Below are 16,265 nucleotides of genomic sequence, written 5' to 3'. Positions count from 1 at the left end.
AAAATAAAATGCTAGATTGGTGGTGGTGGTGGTGGCCTAAATGTACTTCAAATTTTCTCCTACCTATTATCTTTCAAGGTCATACTCAAGTCTTTATCTTTTCCCACTTTCACTGGTTTCCGTTTCTTGACTTTTCCTTACCATGTTTCGAAACTACTTTTTATTCTTTAGCCCCATAAGTGCTGTTAGTTCATCCAGTTAATTGTAATTTCTAACTAGTCCCATTAACTCCAGATCACTGGCCTGTTGCCTCACTTGACTTCATAAGGGAGCCCAAATTATTTTGTCTTCAAAATAAATGTATGTATTCATGTTATGGTTTAAATATGAGGTGTCCTTCAAAATCTCATGTGTGAGACAATGGAAGAAAGTTCAGAGGTGAAACGATTGGGTTTTTGAGAGCCATAACCTAAGCATTGCATTAATCCCCTTGAATGGATTAACTGGGTGGTGATTGTAGGCAGGTGACTAAAGGAGGTGGGTCATTGGGGATGTGCCTGTGGGAAATATTTTGTGAGCTTAGTGTCAGTGTCTCTTTCTGCCACCCTGCTTCCTGGTGTAATATTCTGAGCTGCTTTCTTTGCCATAATGTTCTGTCTTACCTAGGGCTCAGAGCAATGGATTTGGTCATCTGTGAACTGAACCTCTGAAACTGTGAGCACCAAATAAACCTTTACTTCTCTAAAATGGTTCTTGTCAGGTCTTTTGGTCTGGCAGAAAAAATTGACTAAAACAATGCATGTTGATCCTTAAACTCTCACGCTCGACCTCTGTGTGATGATTGGGTTGAAGAAAGTGAGGTAGAAATATGAGTTTAGGAAAAAATGGAGTGTGAGGGGGATAAAAAAATCAGATGACACTTTTTCATAATATGCAAATTCTCTATCCATGCTTTTCTCACTTCCACCTAAAATTGGAGATGTTGCACACCAGCTTAAAATTATAGCTAAAGTGAGTCATTGTTATTTATGGATGTTGTCTCAGACTTGTTGGTGAGGAACAAAGACTTTTGTGGAAGCCAACCTCTGATGACCCCCAAAGATGCCTGTCTTCTGTATTCACATCTTTGTGTGGTTCCCTCCTCCATTGTACCAAAGAAATGCAGCAGAAGTGAGAGCATGCCACTTCCAAGGTTAGATTGTAAGACTGAGACTTTCATCTTTGATTCTCCATTTTGGATCACTCACATTAAAGTAAAACCCCTCATGGCAAAGAATTAGACTCCTCTTAATCACCAGTGTGCTTGGGATCCTCAGATGATTGCAGCCTAGGTTGACACCTTCATTGTGGCTTAGTGAGAAGTCCTGAGTCCAGACCATCCAACTAAGTCACTTGCAGATTCCTGATCTACACACACCAATGTTTGTTGTTTAAAGCTTCTGAGTTTGGTGTCATTTGTTACACAACAGCAGATTACTAAACCAGTTGTAAACAGCTAGGTTAGACTGAAAACTGGACAAATTGCTTTGGAAATGCTGTTATTATTATTATTACCAGCAGTTGAAACCAGGGGCACTTAACCACTGAGACACATCCCCACCCCTTTTGAGACGGTCTTGCTAAATTACTTAGGGCTTCGCTAAGTTGCTGAGGCTGGCTTTGAACTCATGATCGATCCTCCTGCCTCAACCTCCGGAGCTGCTGGGATTGCAGACATGTTCCACCGCACCTGGCTGGAAATGCTATTATTTACATACTGGAGTGTGACCAGTAAATAACCAGCTTGGACAATTGCAGCACTATATTTGTTTTTATTGTAACTTTACTTGATCATGAAAATTTTGGTTGAATGGGATGTGTTTTAGTCAGCTTTTTTGTTGCTTTGACTCAAAAGACCCCATAAGAACAATTAAAGGAGGAAAAGTTTATTTGAGGGCTCATGGTTTCTGAGGTCTTAGTCCATAGAAGGCCAGCTCCATTCCTTGGGGCTCAAGGTTGAGGCAGAACATCATGGAGGAAGGCTGTGGGATAGGAAAGCATCTCAAGACATTGCACCAGGGAGCAGAGAAAGAGAGCTCTCCTCACAACAAAATACATTCCCCAAAGGCATGCCCCCAGTGACCTCCCTCTTCTAGCCACATCCACCAGTCTGCAGTAGCCACTTCGCTAATCCCTGTCAGGCAATTAATTCCACTGATTGGGTTAAGGGTCTTGTAACCAATTCATTTCTCTCTAAATCTTCTTGCATTGTGTCGCACCTAATATCTAAACCATGGCAGGATGACTGATTATTGTTAATATAAGATTGAAGCCACAAGTGGTAGCCAACTTTTAAATGTATTGTTTTAGCTGCTTTGTTTCAAAAAAGTTTTTAAAATGATATTGTGCCGGTCATGGTGGCACACTCATGTAACCCCAAGTGGTTTAGGAGGCTAAGGCAGGAGGATTACAAGTTCAAAGTCAACCTCAGCAAATTAACAAGGTCCTAAACAACTTAGTGAGACCATCTCAAAATAAAATATAAAAAACAGGCTGGGCATGTGGCTCAGTGGTAAAAGCACCCCTGAGTTCAATACCCGTACTAAAAAAAAAAAAAAAAGACATTGGTATATGTTTTTATGGCCAAATAAAAAAAATCCCAGCCCTTCTTTAAACTGAATAGGGTCATCTAAGTGCAAAGAAATGATTGACTTGTGACTCTCTTGTACTTTTTAAATAAAAATATTCAAATACAAATTTTGCAGGTCTTAGAAACAGAATGAAAGGGAGTTTTTGAAAAAAATAAACTAAAAAGTCATAGTTAAAAATATTAGCTTTCCAGAGGAGTTTTTGAATTGTAATTTTTAATTAGATGTGCTAGATATATATTTTTAATTTTTTTCTCATTTTTTCCAAAGTCTCTTATTTTGAGTCCTTTTTATAAGTTCTTAGAATCACTTAATTTTGCTCAAATCTTCATTATGAGAGGAAAAAATAATATCCATAGTTTTTTAGGTTAATCTTTTTTTTTTTTTTTTTTTTTTCTTTTGTAGGCTAATTTTTAGGTTTTCATCAGTATCTTGGAATTCTTTCCTGGCTTTTCTTATATAACCACTGTGGTGATTCTTCCTTTATGATCCCAGAGCACAACTTCAAGAATTAGAAGTAGAAAGAAAACCAGCATTTATATGCTGAAAGCTTCCCACAGATCATTTAGGAAGGTATAAAATTGAAAGGTGTAAAATTTAAGCCTGAGGTTGTGAAACGGTGGTTGAGGCTGTAGCTAACCCATGGATGGATGTGTTTTATTTAGTCTGCATTGTGTTGCTCACATGGTATTCTTTAAAAAAATAAAATTGTCAACACATAAAAGCTAGGCAATTTCACATTTGAAAAAGGTCAGATAACCGTAGGCCTATTTTCCTACCTGGTGTAGGTTCCTATGGGGCTGAAGCTAAGGAACTGCGGCCCCTTGTAGATGGTGCCTTGACTTTTTCACTTTACTACTGCTCCCCCAGTTCCCTTATTGTGCCTGCCTCCTCTGGCTTCACTGTATTTTAGTTACTTGCCTGGACCCTGTGGGCACCGGAGTTTACTGCTTCTGTTCTAAACAGGTAACTAGAAATGACATAATTAAGAAGAGAGGTAAGCTCAGTGGTAGAGCACTTACTGCCATAGAAAAGGCCCTGGGTCTGATTCTCAGCGCTGGAGAGAGGCTGAGATCCTTGCAAGCTCTGTTTAAACAAAATGTCTTTTTTTTTTTTTTTTTTTTTTTTACTTGCCTAGTTCCCCCCCCCCTTTTTTTTATTAGTGCATGATTTTTTTATGTAATAGTAAGATTCATCATTACGTATCATACATGCATACAGTGTAACAATATAATTTGATCAGTTTTGTTCCCCAGAACCTCCCTGTCCCTCCCATCTCACTCCCACTGGGTCCCCTTCTTCTACTCTGCTGGTGTTCCTCCTATTTTCATGAGACCCACTCCCCGGTTTTTGCTTTTATTCTTTCTAGCTTCCATGTATGAGAGAAAAGATATGATCCTTGACTTTCTGAGTTTGGCTTATTTCATTTAACATAGTGCTCTCATGTTCCATCCATTTTCCTGCAAATGATATAGTTTCATTTTCTTTATGGTTGAATAACATTCCATTGTGTTTATGAACCACATTTTCTTCATCACTTCATCTGTTAATGGACATCTAGGTTGGTTCCATGATTTGGTGATTGTGAATTGGGCTGCTATAAACATGGGTATGCATATATCACTAACATGGGTATGCTGACTTTAATTCTATAGGGTAAATACCCAGAAGTGGTATAGCTATGTCCTGTGGTGGTTCCACTCCCACTGACTGGCTTTATCTGTGACAGCCATGCCTGGCAATTATTCTCTGGCCTCTTCCTTTTTAGTCAGCATAGAAGTCAGTTCTAATGTACCATTCACCCAGCACTAGACAGTTCTGATTTTATGAGAGCTTTTGGTCTTAAAAGTCCTCCCTTTTATCTATGTTAGTTTTGTTTTAAAGTTGTACTAAGGGTTTTAAAATATTATTCTAAGATGAATATTTTTATCCACTTAATTTGTAACACTTCACCTCTATTAATGAAAGATCAGTGCAAATCCAGACTTCTTGTAGTTAGGAAACAAACAAGCAAACCAGAAAAACCAGGTCCCAAGAACAGCACAGAATAAAATTCTTAAGAAAATGCAAAAAAGGGGAATGGAGGGAAGGGAGGGGGGTAGGAATAGCAAAGACTGTGGGATGAATCTGACATAACTTTCCTTTGTACATATATGAATATGCCACAGTAAATCTCAACATTGTATATATCCACAAGACTGGGTCCTGAGCTGGGGAGATAGCTCAGTTGGCAGAGTGTTTGCCTTGAAAGCACAAGGCCCTAGGTTCAATCCCCAGCATCGCAAAAAAAAAAAAAAAAAAAAAAAAGGAAAAAAAATAACTCCAAAAGACTGGTTCCTAATTAGAATAAGATATATTCCATGCTTGTGCGTGTGTGTAGACATATATTTTTCATACATATATACACATATATACATACATATATATACATATATACATATATGTGTGTATGTGTGTGTGTGCTGTTGTGTGTAACTCCCAATGGGGAAAAAAAGAAAATGCAATTGTGTAAGAAGCAAGTAATTTTCACCTCAAAGTACCATGTTATATTAACTCGAAAAATTGCACAAAAATAAGCCTGATAAGTGACGTTAGAAAGAATTATGGGAAAACTGAGAGGGGCGAAGAAGTGTGATAAGATGACACCTGCCTTGCTGTCTCTGTTCCTTCACTCCAGTGAGCTATTCATGAAGTCAGATAAAACTAGTTAATCCTTTACTGAAAACCTCTGATCATCAAATTCTGAGACTGTACATCCAATTGTCTACATGTATACAATAAATGACTTTGGTATTTGTGAATAAGGAAAGTACTATTGGATTATTCTCTCTGACAATTTTAAGTCTAAAAATGGTCAAAAATAACCCCTAACATTTGAAAAATGTAACATTTTAACTTAAATGTAATAAGGACATGATTAAAGGCAGCAGATGAAGTGTGAAAAGATACATGAACGTTTCTAGTGCACAATAGTAATTCTTCAAAGAATAATTACATACTAATTTCTAGTATTTAAAGGAGACACAGCTCACCATTTTCAAAACAAGAGACTTTCTGCTTTATTGAGAAATAAGCTAAAAATTGTGTGCCCGTTTAGCATTTACGATGATTATGTTAATAGAATGAGTTCCAGTGGTAGCTTTAAGTACAGATAGAAGATATGTTTATTTTTCTTCATTATTTTTAGTTCTGGGAATCAGACCCAGGGCCTTGATCATGCTCGGCAAGTGCTCTACTACTGAGCGATTTACCCAGCATGCTTTATTTTTTAACAAATAATCATATTGAATAAAATTTGGCAAATAGAGAAGAAAACTATATTACTAATAGTACTACTGACCCACTATATTGTTAGTATGTTGGTATGATTTTTATGGAGCTTTTTTCTTTGCATGCTTAAAGTTATGACCACCTTATCATCTTGCTTACTATCTAACAGTATATAAGATTGTCACATTATTGCATATTAGAAGATGTATTTTTTTAATTAAGTTTGAAGATTCATTTAAAATTTCAAATGAGATTAAGATATTTTCAGGTACTGAAGATAAATTTCTTGGCTTGCAGCTGTTTTTTGGTCAATCTGTTTTGAGCATCTAAGTCTGTACATATCAACCTTTGATTTCACAAGTATGATATTAATTGAGCATCCAAAAAATTATTTCCAAATTTGAGTTTTAAAATGAGCTCCATAAGATTTCTCCTATGGGAAATAATTTTTAGATGTTCAGAATTTTTTATGTTTTGGTTCCTATTTTTTTTTTTTTTTAAGTAGAAAAGGAAAATGGAAACACGTCTTAAAATGACATCCCTGTGTACATTTCTCTTGAACACTCCGTGAATTTGACTCCTGTCTCTGCTCTGATTTGGTAGTGATCAGTTCATACAGTTGCCCTGAGCAGGGTCTTCTAGAACAGAGAACAGTGTTTTACTCTATTCTGTTTCCCCCACATCTAGCCAAGTTTCTAGCACATAGTAAGCACTTAATGAACATTTGATGAGTGAAGGAAAATAAGAAAATATGTATGTATCAGAGAGAAAAGAATTATATCAGGATGTTTTCAGCTTTAAGTTACAGAACAGCAACTACAAGTGGCTTAAACAAAAAGGACATTTTTTATTTCACATGACACAAAGTTCAGATTCAGGGCAGTTCCAAGGTTGGTTCTGCAGCTGAACAGTGTCATGGAGGACCCATATGTTTTTCATTTTTGTACTCAGCCATCCTCAGCATATTGGTGATTTCTTCTGTTATAGTTGTAAGATGGATGTATGTTGGAGTTCCAGATGTCATTTGCAGACATAAGCATGTCCAACAAAGAAGAGGCGGTATTTTCTCCTGTGAATCTCAGTTTATTACAAGGAAAAGACCCTTTTGCAGATGCTTCCAGCTGGCTTCCACTCAGGTCCCATTGGTCAGGATGACCTCACAAGCCCATGCTCTGACTGACAAAGGCTATTTGATAGACACCAACAGTGACTAGCACAGAAATGCCAGAGGAAGCAATAATAGGGAAAAGGAGAAAGATATGCCATAGGAAAAAAGGTGATGATAGAGGCAAGATGAAATTGTCTGTAGTATATGTAACACATAGTATGGTATGATACTTAGGCCAATTTCATGTTTATATATATATATATATATATATATATATATATATACTGTCTTAGAATAACATTTTAAAGGGACAGTATATACCACTCAACAGCAGATCCCAACTTTGTAGGATCATATGCATTTGGAGATGTAAAGAATAGGAAATTGCAAGTACAAAATTGCTGAACTCAATCATGGCAAATCTTCCTCTAGGACCATATCATCCCCAGCCTTCCCCACATTGAACAGCACTACTCAGGAGAAAACAGAAAACTGCTTAGGATAGAATTGGGTAACAAGTCAGGAGAACAGTTTGCTTTACTATTAGCATTATAGAATTCAGGGGAAGGAGGATATGGCAATTTAGCAATCATTTCAAGGAAAAGATCAAAGGCATGGAAATTATAAAAATAATTGCTGTGTTTAAAAAGAGCCTTGAGGGCTGGGGATACAGCTCAGTGGGTAGAGTGCTTGTCTTGCTTGCACAAGGCCCTGGGTTCAATCCCCAGCACCACACACACACACACAAATAATAATAAATAATAAAAAAGAAAAAAGAACCTTGATATTTGGTTAATAGCACTTTTACATAGCTGTGGTTTACTGCATATTCTTGAATCAATTACTAGAAACTATATAAAAATGAAAATATATAAGTAGATGAATTAATTCTTATACTTTCTTGGAACATATGTTCAGCCCATTGTATTCTAGTATAGGTACATATAAAGTTGGTATTACCATACAATATCTGTATAATTTGGATTGAATTGAATTCTTAAGGACCCTGTTAATACTTAACAGCAAATGTGAATATTGTATTTCAATATTACATATACTTTAAATTTTCTTCCTTTACATGGGGTGAGTGGGTGTGGGGTATAGGAGGGAAAATTGATCATCTGTTTAACCTGCTGTCTTGATCGTAGCAGCATCCTAGAGATTAATTCTGAGGAACCTGTTAAATTTCTGTTACACAAGATTTTAACAGTCTTTTTACTGTTGTCTTCTTTAAAAAAATAAAACAAAAAATTTTTTTCCTCTTATCGATCTCTGGTTCTTGAGATTACATATGAACTTCCCATTGCATACCATATTTCACACTGGATTTTAAAAATGGAAACATCTTTGCTAATGAATGTAGCGTTAATTTGCAGAAGTGTATTGTTGGCACCAGAGTTGAATGAGCCTGGCACCTAATAACCTTCCATTAATACCTGTTTAATGAAAGAATGAATAAACTGTTTATACAGTATTGAGATAATTATGATAATTTAAGGAAAACAAGTTGTAGACACTAACCTGTATTTGTTAACATTATTTTCTTTTTGAAAATGTGATAATACCAATCTTTTGAAAATTTTAGCACTAAATTTTCTTCAAATTAAATACTTTAAGTGATATGCCAAGTAGGTATTTTAGCTTGACAAGACATTTATTTATGGTTAGGGCACTTCAAATCTGGGAAATAAAAGCATAATTTGAAAGGAGGAGATTATGGAAATGGGTATATGTGATTCAGTAAGAGATCATGAATGCAATGAGAGTAGAATCTGTAACTATGTATGGTGCTTTATGCTTCTCAAAAGACATTTTTTATACATATATTATATGGGTCTGCCTGCCTGTCTCCCATTCTGTATAATTTAAAATGTATTATTTTTATAGCTATTGTCCTTGGACACACAAGTAAATCAACATGTGTATTCAAAAGACATTTACTTGATTTCTAATGTGTAACATAGTTAAGATGAAATTATTCCTTTATCCAAACATTAACATTTATATTTTAAAAAGTATGTTGATCAGTTGTAAATCTCGTTTTTGAAAGTGTTTTTAATGCACAATGAAAACACAGCTTTTTATTTTGTATAAAGTGTTTAAAAATCTCTTAAAAGTATTACAAGATGAAAGGAATTTAAAAATCGACATTATTGGCACAAGATTCATGTTAATGTTTACTCACGTAAATAGCACAAAATACTGCCTAATTAGTGTGGTTGGTAAATTTTTGGTACTTTAATTTTCTCTGTTATTGTAAACCATGCATAAAATGCTTGCCTATTGAGAAGTGCAGAATTGTCAGAGCTTAAACAGCTGACATCTGCTTACTCTCTTAAAAAAAAAAAAAAAAAAAAGAATAACAAGCCATTTCAGCCTAATCTACCTCAAATGTGTTCATGTAAATGGAGGTCCATCTATTGACCTGTGTTCTTTTCAGCTCAGGATTGGTCCACATGGTTTATGAAACTAGGAAGGCTGATTTGAAATGCAGATGTCGAGAGAGTGAAGTACACCCTCCCCTTTTTTCTTTGCTGTATCTGTCAGGGTGAAAAATGGCTTGCACAAGGGTCAGTCACCCATACTCACTTAATTACTTTTCTTGGACCCACAGAACTGTCACAAGCTGTGGTGGATGCAGGAGCTGTTCCTCTTTTAGTACTCTGTATCCAGGAGCCAGAAATTGCTTTGAAAAGGATTGCTGCTTCAACCCTCAGTGATATTTCAAAGCATTCTCCAGAGTTAGCACAGACAGTAGTGGACGCAGGAGCGATTGCTCACTTAGCCCAGATGATCCTCAGCCCTGATGCTAAGTTGAAGGTATTTAAAAATAAAGTTAAGAGACAAACAAACCAGGCGTCTAACAATCTAAAAAAATGGAAATTTGCCAGATTAATATTATACAGCCAAAAATAATTAGTAAATTTTCATTGAAAGCAGACATGACTATATTATGTCTATGGCCCATTAATATGTGAAAAGAATGCTATAAGGATTAGATAATAAAATTGGGAAAACTACATGCAATGTTTAAAATTGGAAGTAACATTGACATTAACATTAACCATTAAAAGAATGAATCAAATCTCAGGGTTGGATGGGACCTAAGGGTTTTCTAGCCTGCCACCATAATATTCAAGTTTCTTTTGAAAATGGTTATATTTATGTTAGTCTTTTTTATAGCATTCCCAAATTATTATCAGTTAATAGTCACCGATTATACTTTCGTATTCTCATATTTATACTCTATAAAGTTCCAAAATTATTAATGTTAGCTAAGCAACAGAAAGTTCTTTGAAATAGTATCAAATCATGCTAAAAATGTTAGTTCTGCTTAACCATTTCTGTATTAAATTACCACGTGTCATAAATTAACCATTTAAGTATTGCATGATTAAGAAATGGTCTTCTTCAAAAAGTCATATTCTTTCATAATCTGTAATAGAATTTTTAAATGGTCAGTCAAGAACTAATTTAGAAACTAGGGAATTAAAAAACAATTGAGTATAAGACTTGGATGTGAAAGTCTCAAAATTCAGAAACCTTAGGTTATATTATTTAATTTTTTTTCTTTTTAATAAAAGAATTTGGATATTAGCTATTTAAATTACATCTGAACTCTGTAGTGGACTAGGGGATTCTATGTAATGTTTTTGTTGTTTTTTGCTTGTTTTTGTTTAACAGCGTCAGATCCTTTCAGCTCTTAGCCAGATTGCAAAACATTCTGTGGATCTGGCAGAAATGGTTGTTGAAGCAGAGATTTTTCCGGTTGTACTTACCTGTCTGAAGGACAAAGATGACTACGTGAAGAAAAATGCTTCTACTTTAATCAGAGAGATTGCAAAACATACACCAGAGGTGAAAAAAAAAGTTTGTTGCTTTTTTTTTAAACCTTCAAGATACAATAACACTTAATTTTATTTTTCAAATGAAACAGTTTTATTTATGGGCTGGAGGGTTGTGCCACAGGATCTAGTTAGGTCAGGGATTTTCTGCCTCAGCACTGTTGACATTTTGGACTAGGTAATCCTTTGTTGTGGTGAGCTTTCCTATACGTTATAGAATTGTTTAGCAGCATCCCTGGGCTCTGCCCACTAGATGCCAGTAGCACCCCTCCCCCCAAGTGGTGACAATCAAAAATGTCTCTATAGGTTGCCAAATGTTCCCCAGGGGACAGAATTGCCCCCATTTGAGAACCACTGGGTCATACTAATGGAGTTTGAGTTGAAATTTCAGTTTTTAATCATTTCCAGCTTCCCTTCTCTAGATTGTGGGGACTATGAGCTTCTGTCATCCTTATTATTTTATGTCAGCTGGGAGTAGTCAGAATATTATACTTCTAGGTTGGGATAGACCACAAAGGTCCCCTGATCTAGTGTGACCACTCTAATAGCTGCTCTTACATGATCATTTCCTGCTCTGAGATCTCAGATGTGAAAGAATTAGAAACAAAGCAAGCGGATGTTGATTCTGAAACTTTTTCTTTTTTCTGTATATATCTTGACTAATCAATTTTCATATCATTACACATTAAAGATTCATTTTTATTTCATCTAACATCTTTATTTGGTTGATATTTTTAAAAATTGAAGAGCATGCAGCTAGTAATCATTGTTAAAGGGGAGATAATTAGGTTAGCATATTTCAAGATTGACATTGTCTTTCAGCATTGAGTGATTAATCTGCTTCTTACACATTGTGATTGGGGTCTCAATAGTTAGCTAGTTATGAACTAGCCCTAGGCTTAGTGTCTAGGTGAGGAATTTTGACATCCATTATAATAGGGATAAAAGTTGTGCCACCAAGGCATGAAAAATTAAACCGTCGAGTAAAGACTCTCACAGTGAGTATATTTGTGTGTTTGAATTAGCAGGGCTATTATATTTGTGTATTTCTTTAAAACCATAATTTCTCTAAATGATATTTCCATTTTACTAGTTGTTTTAGGTTCTAAATAAAGTGTGGCTTAATATTTAAAGATCATCCTTTGCTTTCCAGCCCCGATCGTCTAGCTCTTGTTCTTCTCTTTTAGCTTGCTCAGCTGATAGTTAACGCGGGAGGAGTAGCTGCTGTGATTGATTGTGTCGGGTCCTGCAGAGGGAATATAAGGCTGCCTGGCATCATGATGCTGGGCTATGTGGCGGCTCATTCTGAAAATCTAGCAATGGCAGTCATCATTTCCAAGGTTCGTTCTTGCTTCATTTCTCCTAGTTATTACAGCAAGATATTCTAAGACAGAACTACAGATTGAGACTCTTCCACAGAATATAAAATAGAACTGGTCAGAAAACAGAATTACCTGAAAAAGATTTCAGTTGTTTCAGTGTGTTTTCCAATGCTTATTTGAGTTTCCTAAAGCAATCCTTGAAGAAAGGTTTAGGTTACAGGAAATTTAAAGTTTTACTCAGAGTTTGATATCAACTGTTTCGAGTATTATTGCTTTCTGTATTTAAATATTATAATATCTTGAAGAATTGTGCATATTTACAAACATGTAAAGCATACATACTTTGGTTAAAAACTATTAGAATTGCATGCTCAGTAGTCACTTTCACTGTTCTGAGCTTTATCCTTCCCCCCTTTCCTGTCATTGGGTAGGAGATGGCAATGGCTAGAACATCTTTTTAAATTCATTTTCACTCAGCTTTCATAAACTAATTTCTCTGCTTAAACGAGGCTATCACAGCACAGGTCAGATAGCAGTGTTTCTTGTTTCCTAGGGATTTTGCCTTATCTCAGTTGACAACTTTGTATAAACCCACCATAGTGCAGCCTTGGTACGTAGTAGGTGCTCACAAAATATGTTGATGAATAAATATTGATCTCTGTAGAATGCTTCAAAGGCTTTGTGTGCTTAAAGTGTGTGTGGCGACCCTCTAGGGTGTGGGTTTCTTATCAGTGTAGAAAACCTGCTGCTGTATGTTAAACAGAAATGTGGATTTTTTTTTATCCCTTGCTAATCCTCAGAATAAAAAGGAGACTCAGATCTTTATTTTCTACCTATTCCACGATGATTCTTTGCTCCACTCCTTTTTATCCTGTTCTTTTCCTTTTGTTCTTCTATTACCACACGCTGTGACAGAGACTAGAGTAGTAGTGGTGCTTTCGGAAGAGTCACAGTAAGGATGTTTCTGGGATTTTTGATCCTCAGTTCTTTTGTGGAGAGTCAGAAAGCTCCCGCGTAGGAGGAACGATGAAGGCCGCAGCCGCTGCCAGTGCTTCCTCCGCGTCCTCGCAAGCCGACCGGGAAGCGCTCCCCTTTGGTCTCGGGCTGCTGCTGGCCTCTCCCACCTGGTTTTGTTTTTCACTTAGTTAAGATCAAGGTGGCCGCGGCAGTCAGAGAGGCACCACCCAGGAGTGTAGCTTTCTCTCCTTTTTCTGTGTGGTTGTCCAGGGACTGTTAATAACCCCCTACATTTAAATACCGCCTTATAATTTTTTTTGAAGCATGTGCGTGCTCCCTATCTCACGTGATATTCATAACAATGGAGGCCAGTAAGGCAGAGCTTGGGGTCAGGTGGAGGGCTGTCTGCTCTTCTCCTTCATCTTCGGCCTTGTTCTATCATAGAAGGACGGCTTTCTACAAAGTTACTTCACTCTGAAGACAGGTCTGACCTTTTGTATTGGCAGACGTGCATTTCTAGTTGTAGGAAGGAGCAAATGAAGAAATATGGCAGGTCTCTTTAGGAAATTGGTCTTAACCAAGTTAAGAGATGGAGGAGAAAAAGTATATATGATGATTTTGGCCTTTGCTATGGTGACAACCATGTGAATATAGTTTTTTGTGGTACTAAATTTGAGGTAATTACTATAGTCTCAAATTAGTTAGAAAATTATGCCTGTGCAGAATCTAGAATTAGAATTTGATTGGGGTTATTCTATTTTTTCTTGGGTATATGAACTGTTATGTGTTTGTGGCTGTTCAGTTAATTGTTATCTTTATTATTTAGATGAAATTGAAGCCTAAAATGTAAAATGTAAGCACATGCTATCTGAGTGACAAAAATAATCATTTCCACTTTGACATTCAATCATGTTAAAATGAGCAAAACTATAATTTAAAAGTTGAACAAAATTAATGGAAAATTATTTATATTCTATTTCAGGAAAGATATTAGTGCATGTATTTCATCTAAAGGTATTTAGTTAGGCTTCTTATTCATTTCGAGTTACAGTATTTATTCTGTTCTCAGATGTATTGTACTTGGCAGGAAGATAATTCCTTTAAAAATTCTAAATTAACTTTTTTAGCAAAGGAAAATAAAATGTTTTGAGATCCTAAACAGTGGAATCTGGTTTTGCCTAGTCTATGACATCTGTTGTTTGGTTAAATGTCCCTCTGTTTGCCGGGTAAAAGCTAGTAGAGATATTCGTAGTTAAGTTGGATTGTTACAGATAATTAAGGTAATTTAGTTCTAGTGATTTTATTGACTTAAGAAATGACAGCCCCTGTGATGTGCTCATTTATTGAACCATTTAGGAAAAAAGGATCAAGGCTGAAATGATTTCTTCTAATGTTTGAAAGACACAGAAGACTCTTTAATCCTGCTCTAGATTTATAACACTTGCTCTTTTGATCACCGCTGCAGGGTGTACCGCAGTTGTCAATCTGCCTGTCAGAAGAACCAGAAGATCATATTAAGGCTGCTGCTGCTTGGGCCTTAGGACAGATTGGGAGACACACTCCTGAACATGCCCGGGCTGTCGCTGTCACAAATACTTTGCCAGTTCTGCTTTCTTTGTACATGTCACCTGAGAGTTCTGAGGATCTACAAGTGAAAGTAAGTGCTTTATTCTTAAAGGTTTTTTGATTATTTGTTAGACTTTTGAGTCATTTTAAAAAATACATGGTTTTAATTATGGAAAATATTGCTTTTATAAGTCAAGAAATACAAATTTAGCTGAGCATGGTGGCTCATATGACTCAAGGAGGCTGAGGCAGAAAGATAGCAAGTTCAAAATAATGACTTACTGAGATCCTGTCTCAAAATAAAAAAAATTAAAAGGGCTGGGGATGTGGCTCAGTGGTGGAGTACCCCTGCGTTCAGTCCCCAGTCCCCCCCCCCCAAAAAAAAAGCCATAAAAACTTATCAAAAGAATCGAGATCTCTCTTTAAAAACTGGTTACCCTTGTCTCTGTAAATCAGTGATGTATTTTAAAGACATCCAGGTGCAAATTTGTAAAATGAATGTCTACTTATTGCCTTTCATATTCCTGTTGACTTTTCCTGTGAAGTAGGAATTAAAAAATAATACAATTTTTTACTTGGAAATTGCTGGAAAGGTCTTTGGTTCATTTTACATTTAAATTGAGTTCAAAATAATTGAAGGTGCTTTTCAAAGGTGTAATACAACTAATTGGAAAGTATTCCTGAAGCCATATATTTTAACCCTCTTAACTTCAAGGCTGACTGATTTTTAAATTCTATGTCTTGTATTTATTTGTTCCTTTAAAAAATAATTCATAAAACTCATCAAATCATTTTTATTTTTGTTTTATTTATTTTGGTACTGGGGAATGAACCCAGATGTGCTTTACCATGAGCTACATTTCTAGCACTTTTTTTTTTTTTTTTTTTTGAGATAGGATCTCCTTAAGTTGCTTAGGGCCTCACTAAGTTGCTGAGGCTGGCCTTGAACTTGCAATCCTCCTGCCTTTGCCTCCCAAGTCACTGGAATTACAGGAGTGCATCACTGTGCCCAGCCCAAATCATTTTTAAATAGGCAAGTTTAATAAAAAATATTATTAGCTACTAAAGTGATACACAAAACTTGAATATAAAATAGGACGGGTTGTTTAACAGTTTTACACTGTCAAAGAAAAAATATTTTCCAGTGTACTTCCTCTTAGGATAACATGTAACTTGTGTATGTTACTAGGATTGAACCCAGGGCCTTGTACATGCAAGGTGAGCACTCTACCATTGAGCTACTTCCCCAGTTCAAAGTATGTAACTTTGAAAGCAGCTTGTGGAATTGACTTGGATTGAGGGGAGTTCATAGAAAAGACAATTCAAAATAAAATTATGGGGCTAGGGATATAGCTTAGTGATAGGAATGCTTGCCTAGTATGTGTAAGACCTTGGGTAACAGGAGCACTCTGCCAAAAATAATTAATAATAGTAAATCAAAATACATTTAAATTTTAATTAAAACAATAAATTGACAAATAGGAAAACACAGTTGCTGAAACATAACTTTAGATGGTATAATGAGGCAGGAAAATAAACTATATAGGTTAGGGACTCAGTTATGTATAATGAATCATTAATTTGACTTACAAGTTTACAAAAATGAATTTATGTTCATTTGGTGATATTA

The 16,265-nt window shown here is 35.8% G+C and overlaps 1 protein-coding gene across 1 annotated transcript in view; it reads left to right on the top strand.

Moving 5' to 3' along the window:
- The window catches only part of SPAG6 (sperm associated antigen 6), a 71,089-nt gene that overhangs the window by 32,893 nt on the left and 21,931 nt on the right, over positions 1-16,265 (top strand). The window contains exons 5-8 of the mRNA XM_079107048.1: positions 9,560-9,765; positions 10,630-10,803; positions 11,978-12,130; positions 14,535-14,726. Coding sequence (XP_078963174.1) covers positions 9,560-9,765; positions 10,630-10,803; positions 11,978-12,130; positions 14,535-14,726 — 725 coding nt within the window. The remainder of the gene's footprint in view (positions 1-9,559; positions 9,766-10,629; positions 10,804-11,977; positions 12,131-14,534; positions 14,727-16,265) is intronic.

The sequence above is a fragment of the Sciurus vulgaris genome (genome assembly GCF_902686455.1).
Source record: "Sciurus vulgaris genome assembly, chromosome: 12".
Lineage (NCBI taxonomy): Eukaryota > Metazoa > Chordata > Mammalia > Rodentia > Sciuridae > Sciurus > Sciurus vulgaris.
This window is presented reverse-complemented; position numbering and strand designations above follow the sequence as displayed.